The following is a 20,511-nucleotide window of genomic DNA, read 5'->3' on the forward strand; positions in this document are numbered from 1 at the left end:
ACGTCACATTTCTCCCCCCCCTCCCCTCGTCACACATCGTCACAAATGACTGACCCCCCCCCTAGGTGCGTGACGTCATTTATGGACGGCCCCTTATTTTTCAAAAAACGACCTCGCCACAACCGCTCAACAAAGTGGGCTTATCATTTGGACATTCATAGCAGCAAATTAATCTAAATAGTCTAAAGGCACGTTTCTAAGTGAGTGAGAGAAAAACCGGAGGACCCAGAGAGACACCACAAACTCCAAATATACAGCAGCAGCAGGCGTCAGGGTCGGGATCGAACACCCGACCTCCTGTATACCAGGCGAGGAAGATAACATCACATCCATATACACTTCTGTACATTAAAAACGTCGCCCAATATATATTTTCCGTTTTAAAGCCTTTAGAGTTATTGACGCAATGTGTCGTTGTTTTTTTCGGTTTAATATAAGCGAGTGTGTCACGCTTTTTTTGCTAGATAAAATTAAACACATTTGTAAATTAAAGTGGCCCTACAGGCACACGTGTAAAGCGACATTTCGGGCGATGGCCCTGATTTCATTACACGTCATAAAGGGCCATTTCCGAAAGGGAAAATGTCAAAACTGGGTGGTTTTTAACTTTTGCCGACAAAACTGGATCCCAAATGTCAAAACTGGGTGGTCTTGGAAAACGACAGGCAAAACAGGGTGGTGCTTTTTGACAGAGGTGGGACAAAGTCATTGTTATGCAAGTCCAAGTCGAGTCGCAAGTCATCAAATTCATGACTCGAGTCTGACTCGAGTCCAAGTCACATGACTCGAGTCCACATCTCATAGGTGGGACAAAGTCATTGTTATGCAAGTCCAAGTCGAGTCGCAAGTCATCAAATTCATGACTCGAGTCTGACTCGAGTCCAAGTCACATGACTCGAGTCCACACCTCTGCTTTTTGATATGACAAAACTGGGTGATGTTCAATGTGGACAAATGTCAAAACTGGGTGAAGAAGGTGTACGATTTAATGTATCATTTTGTACACGTTTAGGTCCTTGCGTTATTCATCCATATGTCGCCACAGATTTAGAGCGTTCCAAATGATGTTTCTCGTGGCTCATGTTCCATACCTTGCACCACAAACTTCCCGTTTGCATACTGGCACAGTGTGCCAGCTCGCTACTACAGTAACACTTACTTGCCATATGTATACTGGCACAGTGTGCCAGCTTGCAACTACAGTAACACTTTCAGCTCGCGAACATACACGAACTTGCCATTTGTATACTGGTACAGTGTGCCAGCTTGTATGCTACACCTACTACAGTAGAACAACGGTAGATAGTGTTTGCGTCGAGAAGTATGGTGCTGCACACTTAGAACAAAACATGTTTGTTACATATATATAACTACTTCGACGGGCAAGAGCGCTTGTTGTGGCCCTTGGCGCGACAGAAGGAGCACCGCGTGAGGCCCAATGGGCCACCTTCGCCACGGTTGCGAATCCGACGCTTCTTCGGGCGGCCAGCCTTCTTCTGGCGAGGAGGTGGCATCATGGTGTTGTCGCGTTGCAGCTCCTCGGCAATGGGCAGCTCGATACCAGCAACCGAGGTCCATGTCGTGTTGATGGCAGAGACTTGGTAACACACCGCACATGCGTCGTAGAGCTCGGGCATCCGCCCAAACGCCATGAGGGCACGAATGTAGTGCCGACACGGCAAGCCCATCTGCTTCATGTACCCGCACGTGCACGACCGAGAGCTGAGATCGACTCGGCGCTTGGCAGAGGCGTAGGCGTCTGGATCCTTGACGTATGCACGCGTCGAGGTACTCTCGTAGACCTTGTACCTCGGGGCCAACGCCTGCTGAGCGTCGATGAGTCCTTGAGCGTACGGCGTAATGACACGCCCTTGAGCGGCCCACTTCTCGGCGTCGCTGCGGTGGGCAAAGGCCGTCGTCATCATGTCTTCCATGTGGTGCATGAGGAAGTGGAAGGGGTCCATCTCGCGAGCCGGCAGGGCCTCGCTGTTCGTGGACTCCACAAAGTTCGTCGTGCGCCAGCCGTACAATGGCGTCGTGTGCAGGTGCGGGTAGAGCGCCCACGTGTGGGGGTCGATCTTGTTGTAGTACGTGGCCGCCGCAGGCAGAGCTACGCCCAAGCAGCCCAAGGAGCTGCGGAACGCGGCCTCGGAGGCGCACCCTTGGGCATCGTAGATGATGCCTTGGAGGTCGGGCGTGAACGCGGAGCCGATGTTGTCCACGCCGTTGCAGATCAAATGCCGCGTGCAGTGGATGAGCATGAGGTCCTTCCAGTCGGAGGCTAGGATGCCCGTGCCACGATCGCAGAAGACCGGCGTGCCGTCGAGCTCGATGTCGTTGGTCGTGCAGCAGTTGAGAAACCAGTCGTAGGCCGCTGCCGTCTCGGACGGCACCAGCGGCACGGCGAGAAGGACGTTGCGGTTGTTGCCGTCGCGCCCAACGAGGACGAGCATGGTTCCATTGTAGGCACGCGCCTTCATGTGCGACCCGTCGATGCCGACGACGCGTTGAAGACTTGGCTGCAACGAGCGTGCGATCGGGTTGCAGATGAACGCACCCCAGAAGATGCCCTCGTCTTCTCGCACACTGCAGGTCGTCGCGTTGAGCTTGCCGAACGTCTCCACCAGCGAGTTGATGAACTCGAAGCCTGCATGGGCCGCACTCTCGTTCGCCGCGATGCACGTGTCCTTGGCGCGGTACATCATCCGGGTCGGGACAATGACGCGAGCAACGTCGGCGACCTGGGCAATGACAGTCGGTGCGGAGGTACGGGGGTTGGCGCGAAAGGCCGAACGGGCTGTCGTGTTCGCCTCCACTTGGCGCTGCGTGATCTTGGTAGTGCCCGAGCAGCCGTGGTGATCCGTGCACAGCGCCGAGACGCGGAAGCCGCGTCGTTCCCCCGTGAGCTTCGTCAGCTTCACCTTGAAGGAACAAGGTGTTGAACTAGAGCAGACGATGGCAACGTGCCGTCCGCCGCTTCGCTTGAGGTCAAGGACCGCGCGCTTGCCTTGTTGCAAAGCAAAGTCTTGGATGCCGTGGATGGCCTCGCGGCGCGTGGTAAAAGTCTTCTTGGGGTGGAGGGTTGCCATTCGAATGTGAGCAAGGTGGCAGTGCGCCCGCCTGGTCGCAAGCCCGCCCCGAGCTCACTTCCGAGTCCGAGCCGTAGCTTGAAATGTTGGTCGTTGGGGTGCTGGCACACTGTGCCAGCGTACAAATATCAAGTGTGTGTAGTTATATGGTGCTGGCACACTGTGCCAGCATACTAATACCACGTGTTTAGATGAATGGGGTGCTGGCACACTGTGCTAGTATACAATTATCAAGTGTATTTGACAAATGTCAAAACTGGGTGCACCCTGAGTGTCCAAAACTCAAGTTTTTGGCCACCCAGGGTGCACCCAGTTTTGACATTTGGGATCCAGTTTTGTCGGCAAAAGTTAAAAACCACCCAGTTTTGACATTTTCCCATTTCCGAAAAGTCGCCTATTTTATGTTTTCATTTACACGTAACAGTGTGCTACATATAACAGTGTTATTGACAAATCTACTGTCGAGTTTCTTATGTTTGCTTGTGTACAACTTAAGTTTGTAATTGTGCTATGATCAGTATAAAAACAAATTTGTCCAAGCCGACTTGAGCTGCAGGAAATGTAATATTTTACCCGAACATTTGACTTTAATACACACTGTGGGTTTGGATTGCATGGTCACAATTGCACAACTGTGGCTTGTCTTAGGCAGGAGATGCGATGTGCATTGGCCCTGCTGTTTATGTTTTGTAACGCTCTGATCCTACTGGACATCTGTGAAAATATAGCTTCATATTATTTGGGTCTTTCGGTAAAGCGACGGAGATAGATCAAATAATAAAAATAATAACAATATCACGACGTTTCGATCGCAACACAAGCAATCGTCATCAGGTGAGAAATATCGCAGGAGGGCAGCGATCGAGACGTCGTGATATTGTTATTATTTATATTTTTCTATTTTTTATTATTTGATCTACCTACGTGGCTTTACCGAAAGACCCAAAGAATATGTATTCCTGCAGTCACGAAAGCTTCAAGTCAAGATTTATAGCTTCATAGCTCATCGGATTCCTCCAGTAACGTTGGACATGAGGCGGGGCCGAGAGAACGTGTCGCGGGGCACGTGGGAGGCGATCCCCGTGGGTGGGTGGCACGCCTCTGGTGGGCGTGGGAACTCGCCACACCTCACCCCCCACTCGCCAACCTCGACCCACGTGCGTTCAACCTTCTACCGTGTCAACAAGATAAGTCAAGATGACAAAGGTTGTCTTGTAACTTAAATCATTGGTTTTGGTAGCAAATACAAAGATCCGTATTTGTTTTTTTGTTGGGTAAGGCCACGTATTTTTGTTTTATGCCAAAACTCAGTGTTAAAGTCCTACCACCCGATAAGATTGTCACGTTTACGAACAGTATTATTCATACGTGCTGCCAATGTATTGAATGTCACCGGCGAGGAAGGAGCTTTATCGGTCAGAATTTGATCAATACATTGGCACGTACAACTAATACGTTTGTAAACGTGACAATCTTGTCGGGTGGTGGAGGGGTTTACGACAAGAATTTTGGCATAAAATGACCACCACGTGGCCGATCCCATCAACAACTACGGTATGGGTAAAGGTTCCCTTGTCTTATTACCATCGGCAGCAATGATGCTGGATAATGGTCTCCTACCAAATGATGTAGATTTTTTTTTATAGCAAACCCTCATCAAATGCATAAGATTGCCACATAGCAATATGGATGTCATCGTCAGCCATGATCGATCTACTGCTGGATGATAAAGTTCTCCCCAAGCTATCGCCATCTCTTACTTGGACGTTGTATATGTATCCATTTAATCGATGTGCACTGGACCGTACGTTCGAATGGCTATAGCCTCTAAACAGGAATGCATATTCGAGGCGGCGTAAGTCAACATTAAAAAACACTAAATACAACAAGCATGTAGGTCCATTAGCCTATGCGACTTCTGAATCAATGATTTCCCGTGGCAGGATTTATTTAAGCAGCAAAATCATTGACCCGTTGAAATTTCTCTCTCTGGTTACGATATAAAAAACATTTTTACCAACTTTTTTTACTTTATCAGGTTAGGCCCACCAATTCGGTGGGTTACCATTTTGTGGACAGTTAAATTCGTCTTTGAGCAGTTACTGCGTGGGTGGATTGCATCGCAAGTTTGGGAGGGGTGGACACCTCTGGGAAAGAGAAGTCCTCCAATGATGATCATGATGAACAACGGTCGTCCAAGTCAAGGTACTGGACCCCGCCATGAGAATGTGGAATGTCCAACAATGACCAAGGATTGCCAGTGGAGTTGGGAGACATAAAATTATGTTTAAAAAAAAAAAATAACAACAGTAAATTCATATTCTTGGTTCTTTCGATAAAGTCACGTAGAAGGGAAATAATAAAAATGAAACAATACAATTCTCACGACGTTTCGATTGCAACACAACCAAGAATATGAATCTCTGCAGTCACGAAAGCTTAAAATAAAAAAAATAACAGTAATATTAAGATTAATACGGGCACGAGGCTTGGCAGTTTGCGGGGTACTATGGATATACAGTACTGTGCGGTGCAGTACTTTATAACGATTCCATACATCCTACTTGATGAGAATTCGCGCGATGATCTCCATATTGTGGTGCAAGTAGAATCTAGATTGATACGGATCGACCGTCTCAAGCTTTGTGCGTGTCATGGTATAAACTACAGTATGTATTTTAATTATTTTATGTAAATTATATCAATTACTATGAGCCAATAATGTCTGTGTGTCCCGCGCGTGACGTCACTCAACGTCGACCAGCCTCCCTCATTAATAATAATAAACAGGTGACGTCCTCCAAATGGACCCCCCCCCCCTTCATTAATAATTATGAGCAGGTGACATCACCCCACATGGGGGGGGGGCAAGGCGCCTCCTCCCCCTCCTCGGCGTCAACTCACAGCCCTCACTACAAAGGCAGAACCCTCACGTCACGCGATCTCTGCAAGGCTGTTGAGACATCAAAGTAAAAAGGACGTCGTGATGAATAAGGGATTATAACCTTAAAATGAAATAAGTCTGTGTCACCGCGGCCTTACAAATTGCACACGAATTGATGCAATGGATATTACGTCGCAGTCTGCTTTTCGCTTGCAAGTTTCAGATTTACCGCAATACACCCGTCCTTGGACGGGCAAAAGGCTAGTTAGTGCACTATAACACATTCCTGCGGAGGGAGCTGGTAGGAACGTTGGGTTGCTCGGTCAATGGCCAGGGTCAACGGCGGCGTGGTGTATTCCGCAAATATGGCCGACTGTGAGGGCGGGCACAAGCCGGCGTGAGTAGGTTGAACGTTGAGTTTTATAAGGGCACCACGGGGTGACCAGCCCCTCCCCACCCAGCCCCACCCCTCCCACCCCCCACCCAGCCCCACCCTCCCCACCCAGTCCCTCCCTCCCCACGCAGCCCCTCGCTGCACGATGGACGGACACAATAATCCCCTGTGGGCTGGTGAAACCACGGCTAAGGGGCTGTCCATAAATGACGTCACGCGATTTTGGACTATTTTTGCCCCCCCCCCCGTCGTCGTCACACGGCTGTGTGACGTCATTTATGGACGGCCCCTAATACAATTTTATTATCTGAGACGGTTATCACAGAATTCACTGATATCGGCCACATGAAGCAATTGGAAGATGCCACATCAGGAACCTTAATCTGCAAGTGAAATGCCCTACTGCAAACCCTCCCGCTGGTGCTCCCTCTAGTGGAGTCTCTTCCGGAGCAGTGCCCGCGAGCAAGCACTTGCACGGGCCGCGCCTTCATCGCTGCAGTGTGCGGAATCGTGACCCTGCGAATCGGTGACTATCGATTCCCATTGAGGCGTAACGATTTACGCCACTCTACGATTCCGAGAATCGTCCGGTATGATCGTTAGGAATCGACTTGTTTAAAATCATACTATTTTAAATCTCATTTGTGCCCCCCCATTGAGCCAAAATATAACGTGTTCACGTAATGTACACCCATCATAACAAACGTCAACCATCTCTCTCGATAATATTTCCACATCACGTCCTGTAACCCTCCCCACCATCCCAGAATCTATTTTAAAAAATGTCTTCAACAAGGAATCGCGTTATCGATCCAGCCCCAACCAAACAGAAATCCCGCGCTTGGCGTTCCATCTCCGCTTCGTGCGTCCCCCCCTACCCACCCCCCTCCTTCCACCAGAGTCGAGGGCAACAGACGTCAACGACGTCGCCCGGGTCAACTCGACGCCACCGCGACCTCGACGCGACGCGCCTCGCCTCGCCATGAACCTCGAGCTCTTGGGTGAGAGTCCGGGCCCAGCGCGCCCTGCGGCCTAGCCGAGCCTAGCCGAGCCTGCGTTTTCAACCTTTACAATCTTCACCGTACGCGGTCCTAGCAACCGCTCCATGAAGGGTTCATTAGCATCACATTGAGCCTATGCTCTGTCCACTGCTGCGTGAAGGATTGCTCGGCGGTCATGTTCTATCCACTGCTGCATAGAGCCCTCATCAGCCGTGGTCTTTCCGCCGTTGCGTGAAGGCTTCATCATCACTGTGGGCTATTTTCTATCCGCCTCGGCACGAAGGATTCATCAGAATGATGATCATCAGCAGCCATGGACAGTATCATCATGAGCCTTAGTCTATGAATAAGGCTTAACTCGTCGGCTATGGTGTGTCCACTGCTAGATGATGGCAGCGTCATCATGACCTGTGGTCTATCCACTGATGTTTGATGTTTGAAGGAATAAGCCATTGTCTAACGGTTACTGGCTGACGGCTTCCCCATCATGTATGAATCCTTGCAGTCACGAAAGCTTCAAATCTAAAAAAAATCTAGTTTATTGCTAAAATGAGCATTGAGGCAATGCTCATCTATTGTCTATAGGCCTGAGCCAGTGGTGGAAATTCCGCATTACCACGGCGGGGGCGAGCCTCTCCATAGCACAACCACAAAGTGGTACCAATTCTATCGCCCCGTGGATGGATGACAATCCCCCAACTCTCAACTGTCCAACTGCACCGCCGAGCCACATCGTCATTATGCATGGTCTAACCTCTGCTGGTGTAAGGAAACATCATCATCAGCCATGATCTACCCACTGCTGAGTGAAGCTCTCATCGTGAGCTACGGTATATCCACCGCTAGATGCAAACAATGAGCTAAGGTTTATCCGCTTTAGGTTGAATTGTGTCGCAAATAGTCAAGTACCGTCTTGAAACTTGAACTTAAGGGTAGGAACTGAGTGCTCTACCCTACTGTAGGAGCCATTGCGTTGTTGCTTTTTGTGGCTGTAATCTATTGTCATGACGATAATAGCGGGTCACCTACAACCAACTCATACAAGTTAATGATGGTGCTGGACCTTTAATATCCTCTAGCAGTGCAGTGACAGGAATCGAATTGTCATGCAGACTGGTCCAGACGTGAAGGTGCTGGTCAGTATGTCCGCTCAGCTGCGCTGTTCCACCCACATCCTTACCACTGGCAACAAACCACTTAAGTCGATTAAGTGGAGTTTGACTTCCTTATTTATAACAGGAGCTAAACCTGGGAAGGAACACGGCTGTGCCCTTGGGTGGGGCCTGTTCTTGATAGCAGTCCGTTTCAGTTATTTAGTCAATGAATTGTTCAGGATTTGCCTCATTGATAAAAAAAACTGTAGAGACAAATCAACATCTCAAGCAATGCTGCTCGTGGTCAAGGTGCTCGGTGGATTATTCGTAGGCTCGTTAGAGATGGTGACAACTTAGGGGACCAATATTCAGCAATGGATTGCTGAATATAAGTCTCCCAACCTGTGGCTCCGGAGCCGCATGCCTCTCTATAACGACTGCTTCATGAAGTTATTCACATGCATTGCGGCTCTTGAAATATATAATTTTCTTTTTACAAAAATTCGACAAAAATAGCTCGTCTGGTTATTTTGGTTGCCCACCCCTGGTCATAGTTGATGATGTGTTTCTTGGTGAAACATGTTTTGAGTGATATCTGTGGTATTGGCTGTGTACGTGTACATTAATTGTATTTTATTTTTTTCATTTTCAGAATCGTTTGGCCAAAACTATCCTGAGGTAAGTGGTGATAAGATGTAAATTGTCTTTAACATTTTTTTGGAATGATTTAAATACGTTTTATGTTTACACTCATCGGAGCAGGCATTTGAGTTTATAACCTATTGGTACGTATGTGTTCCAATGTGATTCGTCACATGGCAACCCATTGGCCTCACCACTCCATGTCGGTCATGGGGTTTGTTTGACCTTACTTCGCCACGCTTGTCAGTGCGGGTTGGTGAAGGATCGGTAAACTGATAATTTATTTTAGAATTTTTTTTTAAAAGGTGATTTTTGATAATCCTCATTGGTGCACCGTGACCGGTCGACCCACTCTGTGACACAGGAGGCAGATGGCACGTTGGACTGCATCAGCATGGCGCTCACGTGTGCCTTCAACCGGCGCGGCACGCTGCTGGCGGTCGGGTGCAACGACGGCCGCATCGTGGTGTGGGACTTCCTGACGCGTGGCATCGCCAAGATCATCAGCGCTCACATTCATCCCGTGTGCTCGCTGTGGTGGGTGGACTTTGCTCGTAAACTCGTGGTTAGCCAGCCGGACCGCTTGCTGACAAGTTAACGGTGAAGTAACGGTCGTTACTTTACTCGCTCGTGGATCCTAGTTACTGTTTTGTCTTTGGGCAAGCACTTAGTGAAGTTAACATTTTAGTTGCATTTGATCTTTTTCCTGGCGTTTTTTTCATCATCAGCATTTAATATTTATCCTACGCCTCCCATGCAGAAAGAGGTACCATTCTTGTATTGAGCCATCGCCACATCCTCTCTACAGTTCTTAATGATTAAAATAATTATAGAAATGTGTTGTCACTATTCTGTCAATTACTCCATAAAGCAGCATTTTTAATTGGTAATAGATTTTTGCTGAGACGTTTTATTATTGTGTTTGCTATTTCATACTTGTGTTTTTTGGAAAGTGATAGATTAAAAAAATGAGGGAGCAAGTACAATCACAATATCGCAACCATTAGAAAAATTGACCGTACGAATGTCGCGGACCTGTTTATCGTACAATGCATCTTATTGCCACATCGCGGCAGCCCGTATTATCACAGTCGTTCAAAGCGTCGAACCCTCGCGCGCTTCCCGTCTTCACTGACACCCGACTCTCACCCCCCCCCACCCCCACGCTAGCTGGAGTCGCGATGGACACAAGCTGGTGAGCGCATCTACAGACAACATGGTGTCGCTGTGGGATGTGCTGAGCGGCGACTGCGAGCAGAGGTTCCGTTTCCCCGTGCCCATTCTCAAAGTCCAGTTCCACCCCCGAGACCCGTGAGTTTTTCCCGCGAGCGCGAATCGCCCCCATCCCACGGCCTCACCATACTTTTACCATTCTCGTCGCGTCTATATGCAGCCACCGTCTGAAGACGGTTTACACGTGAGTTAGAATGTTCCGACGAATACATTGTATGCAATAAAAAAAATGCAGATGTACAGTATCTTTTTTTATTTATTAGTTGTAGGCTTCAGAGATGAAGTAAGTCTTCAGTCTAGATCGAAACACGGTGTTTGACAGAGGGTGTGTTTTGTTTGTGCAAAGTCACTCGGTTGGCCTCAGTGTCATGGAAGATACCACAGATATCTATCTCGTGCTGTTTTATTGCATTCTTACAGTGCTTTCTCAATCCACTAAAAGATGTACACTAGATGAAGGCCTCCCCACGCCGTGTTGGTCACGGGGGAAGGGGTTGCTTGACCACACTTCACGCTCGTCAATGCGGTTGGTGAAGGTGGGAAATGTAGACTTGGGAGCATACGACAATTAATTTTTCTCCAATTCCCTCTGCTGCCAGCAACGTAACCATTTGCATTTAATGTGTTTGAATGGTAAATAGTTGCTTTTCATACGCATGATGTAATGTATTAGAGTGCAAATCAATTTTAATTAATTCATTTATGCATTGTTACGTCCAACTGCTGCTATGGGTGTCTCATGTCCCCAGTCGCCACTCAAGAGTATCACAAAATAACAGCCAATGTCTGTGCACATTTCTGAATTATTCGCGTTTTTGTCTGCTGTAAAAGTACTTAAAAGCTTTATGTTTTGACAGTGTTTTCGAGTTATGCATGCACTACAAACCTCGCAACCTCAGTTTGATTCCTGCTCACGACCAATTACAGTGGTGAATATTTGAAGCGGGTCCTGAGCTTTTCCGAGGTAGACTCAGCCTTAAATGAATAACTGGTGTGGTATGTAAACATCAGTATTGGGGAGACAAAGGCGGCTGGGAATGGTGTTGATGAACACCGCCCCCTGCGTGCTACGCAGGCCTTCATAGATGCTCGCAAACAGCACTTGCGCTTACAATCTGTTAAAGTCTACACGCGGGTTCTTTTTGTCTTTGTGTGTGAATATGGTGAGTGGTGGTGCAGAGGTTAGGGCATTACTTAGCCAGGAGATTAAATAAACCCATTGAGACACATGAGACAGCATTCCTCTTTTGCAAGGGTGACCTGGGTGACATCAAGAACAATGTAACACTATTTTAAACCATTTAAAACTGACTAAATTAGGGATTGCACAAACGAAGATAAGATGTAAACAAAACCACTTTAATTCATCCCAGCTTCTGTTAACGTCAGTGGCACGTGATATTAGAACTTCCTATGGGTCTCCCCTCTTATCGATCCAGCCATAATTTAGTATCTGGCGCAGTGCGTAAATAACAGCAATTAAATGATAAACGCTATTACATATGGTGCTGGCCACAATCTCTCCTCGCACACCATATCGGTCTTCAGAGATACTCACACATAGCACTTGCCCCAGCAGTTTGTATACCTATACAGGAGATATTTATCTATTTTGTGTGTGTGTGTGTTTTAAAGGAACCGAGTACTCGTGTGCCCCATGAAGTCTGCGCCTGTCTTGCTGACCCTGTCCGACTCCAAGCATGTGTGCCTTCCCGTCGACGATGACTCTGACCTCAACATCGTAGCCTCGTTTGATCGGCGAGGGGAGTACATGTACACCGGCAACGCCAAGGGAAAGGTGCGTGACTTGCTTTTCCAGCTTCATTAAAACACCCGCCCGGAGACCGGGTAGTGGCTCGGGCAGATTATTTACACTTGAGTCAGAAACACCGAGCCTGGCTTTGAATCCGGATTCCAGCTGCCTCTTGATTAAACCCAGGTTTTCAAGTGCAGTTGAATTGATGTTGTCAAGCCGATCGCAGCACCAAAAAAGGAAACCTTGTTTTAAAAAAAAATAACACAAGACGCGTACAGACGCGTAGCTTGTATGCAATTGTTGTTGGTTGCACTTAAAACTGTGTTCACTTTGCATTGCCACCAGATTCTCGTGCTGAAAACAGACACACAGGACCTGGTGGCTTCGTTCAGGGTCACGACGGGCACAAGCAACACCACTGCCATCAAGTCCATCGAGTTTGCACGGAAGGGGAGGTGAGAGGTGTTCGATGTCATAGCTGCTAAGAGTGGCATCAATCATCTCCCTTGTCGGCTAGCTGATACATTGCGCAGCACAGGTTGTAGTGGTTAAAAATATTTCCTAAATTAGTTCCAGGTGTCTTATCGGTGTAATGTCATGAGTTGACGTGTCAATGCAGAAACTCTGTGCGTGAGAGCATACTATCACCCTGTGTGTTAGAGAATGGTCTGTGGAATAAGATATCACAATTTTTGCAGAGATTGTTTTCAATTTACTTCTCATACATACTACGGGCGAAGAATTGTCTCACATGTCCTGCTATGATCATGTTCATTTCGTGGCAGTTAAAATAACTTTTATTTTCATTGTAGGAGTTTTATTTGACAACAAATTCATTGAAAACCCAAATTGACACCATCTCGCTACACTTAGAAACCTGGTTTAATCATGGATATCTGAAACCCAGATTCAACCCTAGGATCTCAGTGATACCGGCTGAATGCTGCAACCCCTGAGCCATTCAGCCACCATGGTATTCAGAATCAGGTGTTAATGCTGTCCTGGCCTCGTGTGTTTTCATGTTAAAACAGCAGCTGTTTTTTGATAAACACGGCGGACCGGATAATCAGGGTGTACGACAGCCTGGAGATCCTGACGTGTGGGAAGGACGGCGAGCCGGAGCCCATTCAGAAGCTTCAAGACCTGGTCAACAGGTGCCTTGCCACTACCACCACTCCACTGCGGATTTCAGCACACCTGACCACACACGCCACGATCACATCGCCACACACCCCGTGCACTACCGCATGCTCCACCATACTTCACATTACACCACCCTCATCTCCCTCGTACACCACCACACTTAACCAAACGCTGTCCCACGCACAAGCACATACGCACGCACCACCATTCCACATATCACCGCTTTCACCATGCTTTCCCACGTACCACCGCACATCACAGCACACATCTATTGACTACAATAAACACCACCACACACTCACCCAAACACCATCACACTTAACCATCACTCCTCCCTTGGATCACTACATACCATAACACCCCTATTCCACTATCACTATACTTCACCAAACACAGACCCCATGCACCACCACACTCCACCACGCACTTCCCCGCACACTCGCCGACTTTATGGACCACACTCCCCCCATTCCACAACTCACTCTCCCATGTGCACCGCATCCCCTCTCATCCACAACCACACTCCACCAGACACTTGCCTACTTCACTACACACTCTACCATACGCACCACATTTTTTCCCATCCACCATCACGCTCCACCACGCGCTTCCCCGCACACTCCCCCACTCTCTGCCCCACCACGCATGACGCACACCACACGACCGCATTGCCTTGCTCTGTTTGCAGGACACCGTGGAAGAAGTGCTGCTTCTCGGGGGACGGCGAGTACATTTGCGCCGGCTCAGCACGACAGCATGCGCTCTACATCTGGGAGAAGAGCATTGGCAACCTGGTGAAGATCCTGCACGGCACGCGCGGGGAACTGCTGCTGGATGTCGCCGTAAGTGTCGGACAAACAAACAGCGGTGCCTTCGTTCGCCATGCCAAGCCTCATTGCAATACAATAGGGTGGAGTGGGGGGCGGGGGGCTTTGACGGTTCATCGATTTGCGGGGTTGTAATCGGCTATTAAGCTCACTTTGTACATGTACAGCCTTTGGGTAAATCCACTGCTGACAGCAGAGGGCAGTGCAACAAAATAAATTGTTGCACTCTGCTTGTGTGTTCCACGCCTGTGCTCCCCTCCTCCACCAACCCGCACTTAACGGCGTGGTGAGTTACGGTTAAATAACCCCAACAACCCGCATGGTGTGCAGAGGCACTCATCCAGCTGTGGATTGACAAAATGGGCTGTGTGTGTACATATGCACACTCAGCCAAATGAAGCTGTTGTGTGACGTTGAGTAAAAGAGAATTGATTGCACAGGAGTTTTGCAAGGAAATACTTTTGACATTTTATTTGTGCTATTTTAATTTCTGCGCAGTGGCATCCCGTACGACCAATCATAGCGTCCATATCGAGCGGCGTGGTGTCCATATGGGCCCAGAATCAAGTGGTACGTTCCCAGCCTCGACTGACACACTACCACTACGCAGCACCGCATAGCGCGACATCAGCTTACAGTCAGAGCCAGTAGCGCAACTAAGTGAAGTAGGGTTCGCCGCAATGCCCGTGGGTGTGTGTTTCTCCGTGGCAAGGAAAACTGGAGTGCTTTCGCACCGGACTTTAAGGAGCTGGACGAGAACGTGGAGTACGAGGAGAGGGAGTCGGAGTTCGACATCGAAGATGAGGACAAAAGCGAACCCGAGATGACGGGTAGCCTCCGAAGCAAACCCTTTAATCGTTGTCCGCTCGTTACGCTGCCCTCGCAGTCTGGAATTCCCTCCCCCTGGATGCGTGCGCTCCTGTCTCCACCTGTTCAAGTCCAGGATTAAGGCTTTCCTCTTCTACTCCGCCCGTGACTGTCTCTCACGAGGAAATGTCCTCATTGTCATCTTTACCACGCTATCGTATTTCTCCTGCACTGTAGCTTTATCGCCATTGTGTTCTCCATCCGAAACAATGTGAGCGCATGTCTCCTTATTTGTGCGTCATTCAGGTGTGGTTGCATGTAGATGCTCTATAAGTCTAAATTATAATTTTTATATAAAATTATTATCATCTCTTGTATTTGCATGCAAGTAAAGACCATTGTAAATAGAGATATATTTTTAAAATGTACAGAAAAATTTAACATTTCAGAATCGTCTGAAAAATGGCTCTTCACGAATGATTTCCAGAATTGAACATCCTTGTGCTAAACGGGAAATGTCTCTGGGACAAAATGCTACAAGGTGGAGCTTTGTGCTTCTAAGATTATGATGATTTCAAGGTCACAACTTTACACAACATCCAGTATTATTTTAAATCACTTATATTAAATATTTTTTTTAAATTAAGAACCCCAGTTGGGCCTGCTGAAGGTTGAGGTTTCGTGCCGCTTACAATTTTTTTCCTTCAAGGAGCCGACGCGTTGGAGGACGAGGAGGTGGATGTGACAAGCGTGGACCCCATCGCAACCTTCTGCAGCAGGTGCAGATTCATTGCTGTGTTTGGTTAATCATTTTTTTGTAGGATCACTGGTTGCAATCACAATGAATGTAATTTTAAAGAAGGAAAATGTTGCCTTAAAAATAGTTTGCACGTGGAGTCCATGGCTCGTTCACTCAATGGAATGCACCTGAGTTTGTAGGGGGGGGGGGGGGGGGGAGTCGGGCAAAAAATGTCACAAGAGGGAGAGCAGGGGAATGAGATGTTGACGTTGGGTATTTCGTGTAAAGAAAAACTCGACCCAGAAAACGAATATCACTCTGCGATTCGCACCTCGGCTCTGTTTCAAGCTGTCTTACATGAGTTCATGAAAAACAAGAATGCTTTAAAGTGACTGAGGACACAGGTACCAGAGTGTTGTAGTGAACTTAGTGCAATAGTGATGTCAATAAATAACTGTGTTCTACAAAAAGGTGTAGTAGTGACAATACAGTAATTACTCTTTGGTTCTTTCAGTAAAGTCACGTAGAAAGAAAATAAATTAAATAATAGAATACGACGTTTTGATTGCAACATAAGCAACCGTCATCAGGTAGGCATGAATGAGAAAACAAACCTAGTAAACTTAGAAGATAATGCAATACAACACAGAGAGTCGGCTAACACAACAGTCAACACCCTACCTGGTTGATTACATTCTTCCAAAGATTGCTAAATTTGAGAGAGAGACAAAACACAGGCACGGAGACACATAGACAGACACGGAGTGTGTCTGTGTGTGTGTCTCTTTCTGCTTGTGTTGCAATCGAAACGTCGTATTCTATTATTAAATTTATTTTATTTCTACGTGACTTTACCGAAAGAACCAAAGAGTAATTCCTGCAGTCACGAAAGCTTCAAATAAATACAGTAATGTTTGTAGATCTTGCTATGGCAAGCTTATGAAATTCAGTTTCGCGTCTTTTTATTTCGTGAACAAAGCTTCAAACTCTTACTAGATGGCATGGGACACACTGGATAGGTATATAATGTACGTGATATTTTTTTCTCTCGTCTTCATTGTCCATAACACAATAGCATCTTGCCTTGCCGAGTCGTTCGTACCCTAGTCGGTCACGTGACCTCCGAGTTTCTGACGCCGTCCTCATTGATGCCTTCGTCGCACAGCGACGAGGAGACGGAGGACTCGCACGCTCTGCTCTACCTGCCCATCTCGCCTGAGGTGGAGGAGCCCGAGGAGAACCCGTACGGACCTCCTCCAGACGCCCTGTCGGTCAGTGTCGCTCCCAACTGACCAACCCTTGCGGGCAGTTTACACTCCTTTCTCTTTATTCTCCCTACCGTGTGTCATCATCCTCACATATTCATTGACATCGCACCTCACACAAGTATAAAACAGATTCCTAAGCGCCAGCGCAATTCAAAAGCTCAATTGAACAGAGCAATGCACATAGGAAACACACTACCGGCAGCAAACAAGCGAGCGGTTTGGTGGTCTGGGTGTAGCAGAAATTGCTCATCAGTCTGTTGATGGCTGTACGGGGACGTCCATCTCTTTGCGCGTGTGAATGAGCAGACACCCGGGGCGGACGAGCCAAGCAGCCAGGACAAGAAGCGGCCGGCGTCGTCGGAGGGGCCGCTCTCGCCCAAGAAGAAAAAAACGAAAACGACCAACGTGGAGCTGCAGGGGGTCGCGCCTGAAGGTGCGCTCACTAACTCCGTCACTCGCGCGCTCACTCACATGATCACTCACTTGCGCGGTCAATTGCTCACGCACTCACTCGCATGCATGATCACTCACTTGCATGATCGCACTCACATGCTCACTCGCTCGCTCACTTACATGCTAACTCGCTCAGGTGTTGCTATGCTCCTCGCTCGCATGTTCACTCATTTGCCTGTTTTGATGGTCACCGCTGACATTAATTCACTTGTTGCTGTCCCATCTGCCCAGGTTGGCAGTAGTTAGAATGCACAACTTTCAATTAGACGCTTGTAAATTCAAATCCTGGTCAGGGGTCGCCTTTCATCCCCTCCAGTCAATAAAGTGAGTACCGTTTTGTAGGAAGTTAACAGCGGTTGACTAATGGGTTCACTTACTCCCACCATAATGTTTATCTTCTCCCAATTGCTCAGGTTAATCGTTTTGGATGAGCAAATCCCAATTCTGGTTTAACGTCCAGACACGTCAGCTATTATATATTTTAGGTAACGGTGGGCAAGGTAAGATGGTATTGACCCTTGATTGCATGGGGAGTAAGGAATCGACAGCACGGAGAGCTTGGGCGAGGGACATTTCAGACCATCGTGGGGGGGGGGCAGCAGTGGAGAATGAGTGACCATCATCATCACCATTAATTATTAACACTGCAACTCCCATGCAGTGCATCTGTAAGTGCCACAAGCATTTAGGATAGTAACTTGAGAATGGCTGTAAAGAAGTGATTGCAGACCAAATACAATCGCAGCTCTGCCCTCTCACCTCCCCCTGCTCCCCCTGCCCAGAGCTGCACCCGCTGTTGTGCGTCAAGGGTGATGGGAAGAGCAAGAAGAAGCCGGCAGGGCGACCCAAAGGGATGAAGACCAAGGACCCGACACCGGGAAAACCCAAGGGGCCCAAGGGGGACAAGGGCCGTGGCCTGGACGGCAGCAGTAAGGGCAGGGACCTTATGGACAAGCTTGAGTCTTCCGGCGGTACGCTCCGCTAACGCGCGCACGCACACGTGGGGGTGGTGCGGAGCAGTAACCAATCTTATTTGTTGAAATGCCAATTAACCCTTTCCCGTTCCGAGACGTCTGTTGCAGGGTGGGTCTCGTTCACCGCTGAATCTCGGGAACGCGCAAGCGGTTAGCATTAATTTGATTTCGAGAGGCATAGCACCGCTGTTTTTAAGGACATTGTACTCACAAGCAAAGAACTGTAGCAACACGACCGCACTGATTGCTGGCACCAAACTGTGCCACACACCCTCCTCGTATAGCCTTGTGGAAGCCTTGGTACTGATGTTATTTGATTTTTTCTACAATAAATACGGATGACGTACACGTACGTCGTCGGAATGGGAAAGGGTTAAGTTACAAAAAAATCCACACGCAAGGTCGCTACCTTATTTTTAATCGGCGCTCTTTGATCACGTCACTTTGCCAATCGGCAGGCGCGTGCGGCATGTAATAGATTTGTAAACAGAAAGTGGACCATGGTGGGTTACAGGGACTGGAGTTTGAAAAACCCTACACTCGTCGGATTAAATCTGATCTAGTAATAGGTTATTACCCTTTCAACTGGTACAAAAACTGACACCTTTATACAAGGCATCATGTTTGCAATAACCACAACACAAGCAGTCAAAATGCAAACAAAAAGAAACAACTCTGATGATGATAATGATATGCACTGTCCTTGAAGTTGATTGGTCCACACCCGAGACAGCTTTTCTTAGAGCCTAGTCTCCATTGGTGTTGGACCAGATGACGCCAAAAGGCGTACAACTCAAAGACAGCGCACTATCAGAGTATTGAGAGCTCGGGGTAAGCATTTACACTGAGACCTCCTTTACCTTTAAATCTGATCTATCAACCCCAACCTGTCACCTTTAACAACAGTTTGTTTGCTTTTGTATGTTTTAGGTTGCGGTGGACATGTAACACGCGGTACAACCCAAAAACACATTGGAGAGATAGAGCCCAACCACGAATATCTATGCTGTTTCTATTTTAGCCTGATAACAATAACCCATTTAATAAGTACACTGCTTCCTCAAATAAAAACAAAACATGTGGTGTTGTATACAGGCGATTTGATTTTCTCTTTTCTCTTGTAGGTGGAGGAATGATGGTGGAGACGATGTAAGGTGCGCCGAAAGAGGGCATCTTATTCCCGACGCTCATCCTCCAGATTGGGAATATCCCCTTCGGCCTTGATGAGCCCAGATCAGGAAATGTCAGCAGGATGGGCCCCAGGGTTTCATCCCGTTGAGCAGAAAGACACGAATCTTACGTATTTTCTGGACGAAGAGTGACGGAATGGACAATGAAAAAAGCCGAGCGAGCGTGCCGCTACTCACTGATGCTTGTGAAATCGTTTTTGTATATACTTTACAGACCGACTTGGAGACTTTTTTTCATTTCTAAATAAAAATGTATGCTTAAGGTACTTTGCCAATCAGTCTCATTGTATACAGTACAGTATTTCTTACTTGTCTTAGAGCTTTTAAAGCAAGCGAACTCGTCCGACTTGCTGTAATTATATTTTTGTGGACTTTTTTCTTACGAAACAGGTTGACCGCTAACTTGTTTAGAGCAGCGCTCTCATAATTGAGCCCCCTGAAATAAAGAGTGCTTCATGCAAGCGTTACTCTTAACTTGTCACCGTTGTTTTTTCCAAGCTCTGCATGCTGCAGTCCTTGACGATAACCCTGCCCCCCATATTTTTCTATACACTGCGCTGTCTTGACTTGTGAATTTCCTCGAGTGATGCAGTATACGCAGCTGGAGGTGCTGATAAATCAGCCAGTCACATTTTTGTATTTGAAGGACTATAATTGTCTTGCCTGTGAATGTTCTCACCTTGGCACACTGTAAAGTGGAAGCAACGTAATCCCTTCCTTGCTGTGCGGCGCAACATTTCGCGTCCACGCAATTGAACCCAGGCAGCCATTGGTGGTTTTAGCTGTGGAGCTGGACTTACCAGTGTCCACCCAAGTGTAGAGCTGGCAAAGCCGATTGAGTAATTGATTACTCCCCTGATTATCTGTTCTATTATGTAACTGATTATATAAGGCAGTTTCTCTACCATTAATAATTAAATTTTTAACACGTACAATATTTCAGACATACATTATGACGGAGGTGAGAGGCCTATTTTTCAGTGTTGATCAAAGTCCAGGCAAAAGTGATGGGGCCTT

The 20,511-nt window shown here is 47.6% G+C and overlaps 1 protein-coding gene across 2 annotated transcripts; it reads left to right on the forward strand.

Annotated features, from left to right (window-relative positions):
* The first annotated feature begins 7,204 nt into the window (after positions 1–7,204).
* RBBP5 (RB binding protein 5, histone lysine methyltransferase complex subunit) lies at positions 7,205–19,758 on the forward strand. 2 transcript variants are annotated; one of them, XR_013639522.1, is made up of 15 exons: positions 7,205–7,368; positions 9,115–9,140; positions 9,469–9,641; positions 10,275–10,415; positions 11,973–12,135; positions 12,439–12,548; positions 13,125–13,247; positions 13,925–14,078; positions 14,562–14,633; positions 14,776–14,893; positions 15,580–15,649; positions 16,775–16,880; positions 17,184–17,310; positions 18,113–18,454; positions 19,429–19,758. XR_013639522.1 is itself a non-coding variant. In XM_078871380.1 (15 exons), exons 1-15 carry the CDS (start codon positions 7,350–7,352, stop codon positions 19,455–19,457), a joined length of 1,620 nt encoding a protein of 539 aa, XP_078727506.1. In that variant the 5' UTR covers positions 7,206–7,349; the 3' UTR covers positions 19,458–19,758. The 2 variants fall into 2 exon arrangements, 1 of the variants encoding a protein (XP_078727506.1); XM_078871380.1 differs by having other exon boundaries at positions 7,206–7,368; positions 18,113–18,301.
* The last annotated feature ends 753 nt before the right edge of the window (positions 19,759–20,511 follow it).

The sequence above is a fragment of the Lampetra fluviatilis genome, chromosome 32 (genome assembly GCF_964198595.1).
Source record: "Lampetra fluviatilis chromosome 32, kcLamFluv1.1, whole genome shotgun sequence".
NCBI lineage: Eukaryota > Metazoa > Chordata > Hyperoartia > Petromyzontiformes > Petromyzontidae > Lampetra > Lampetra fluviatilis.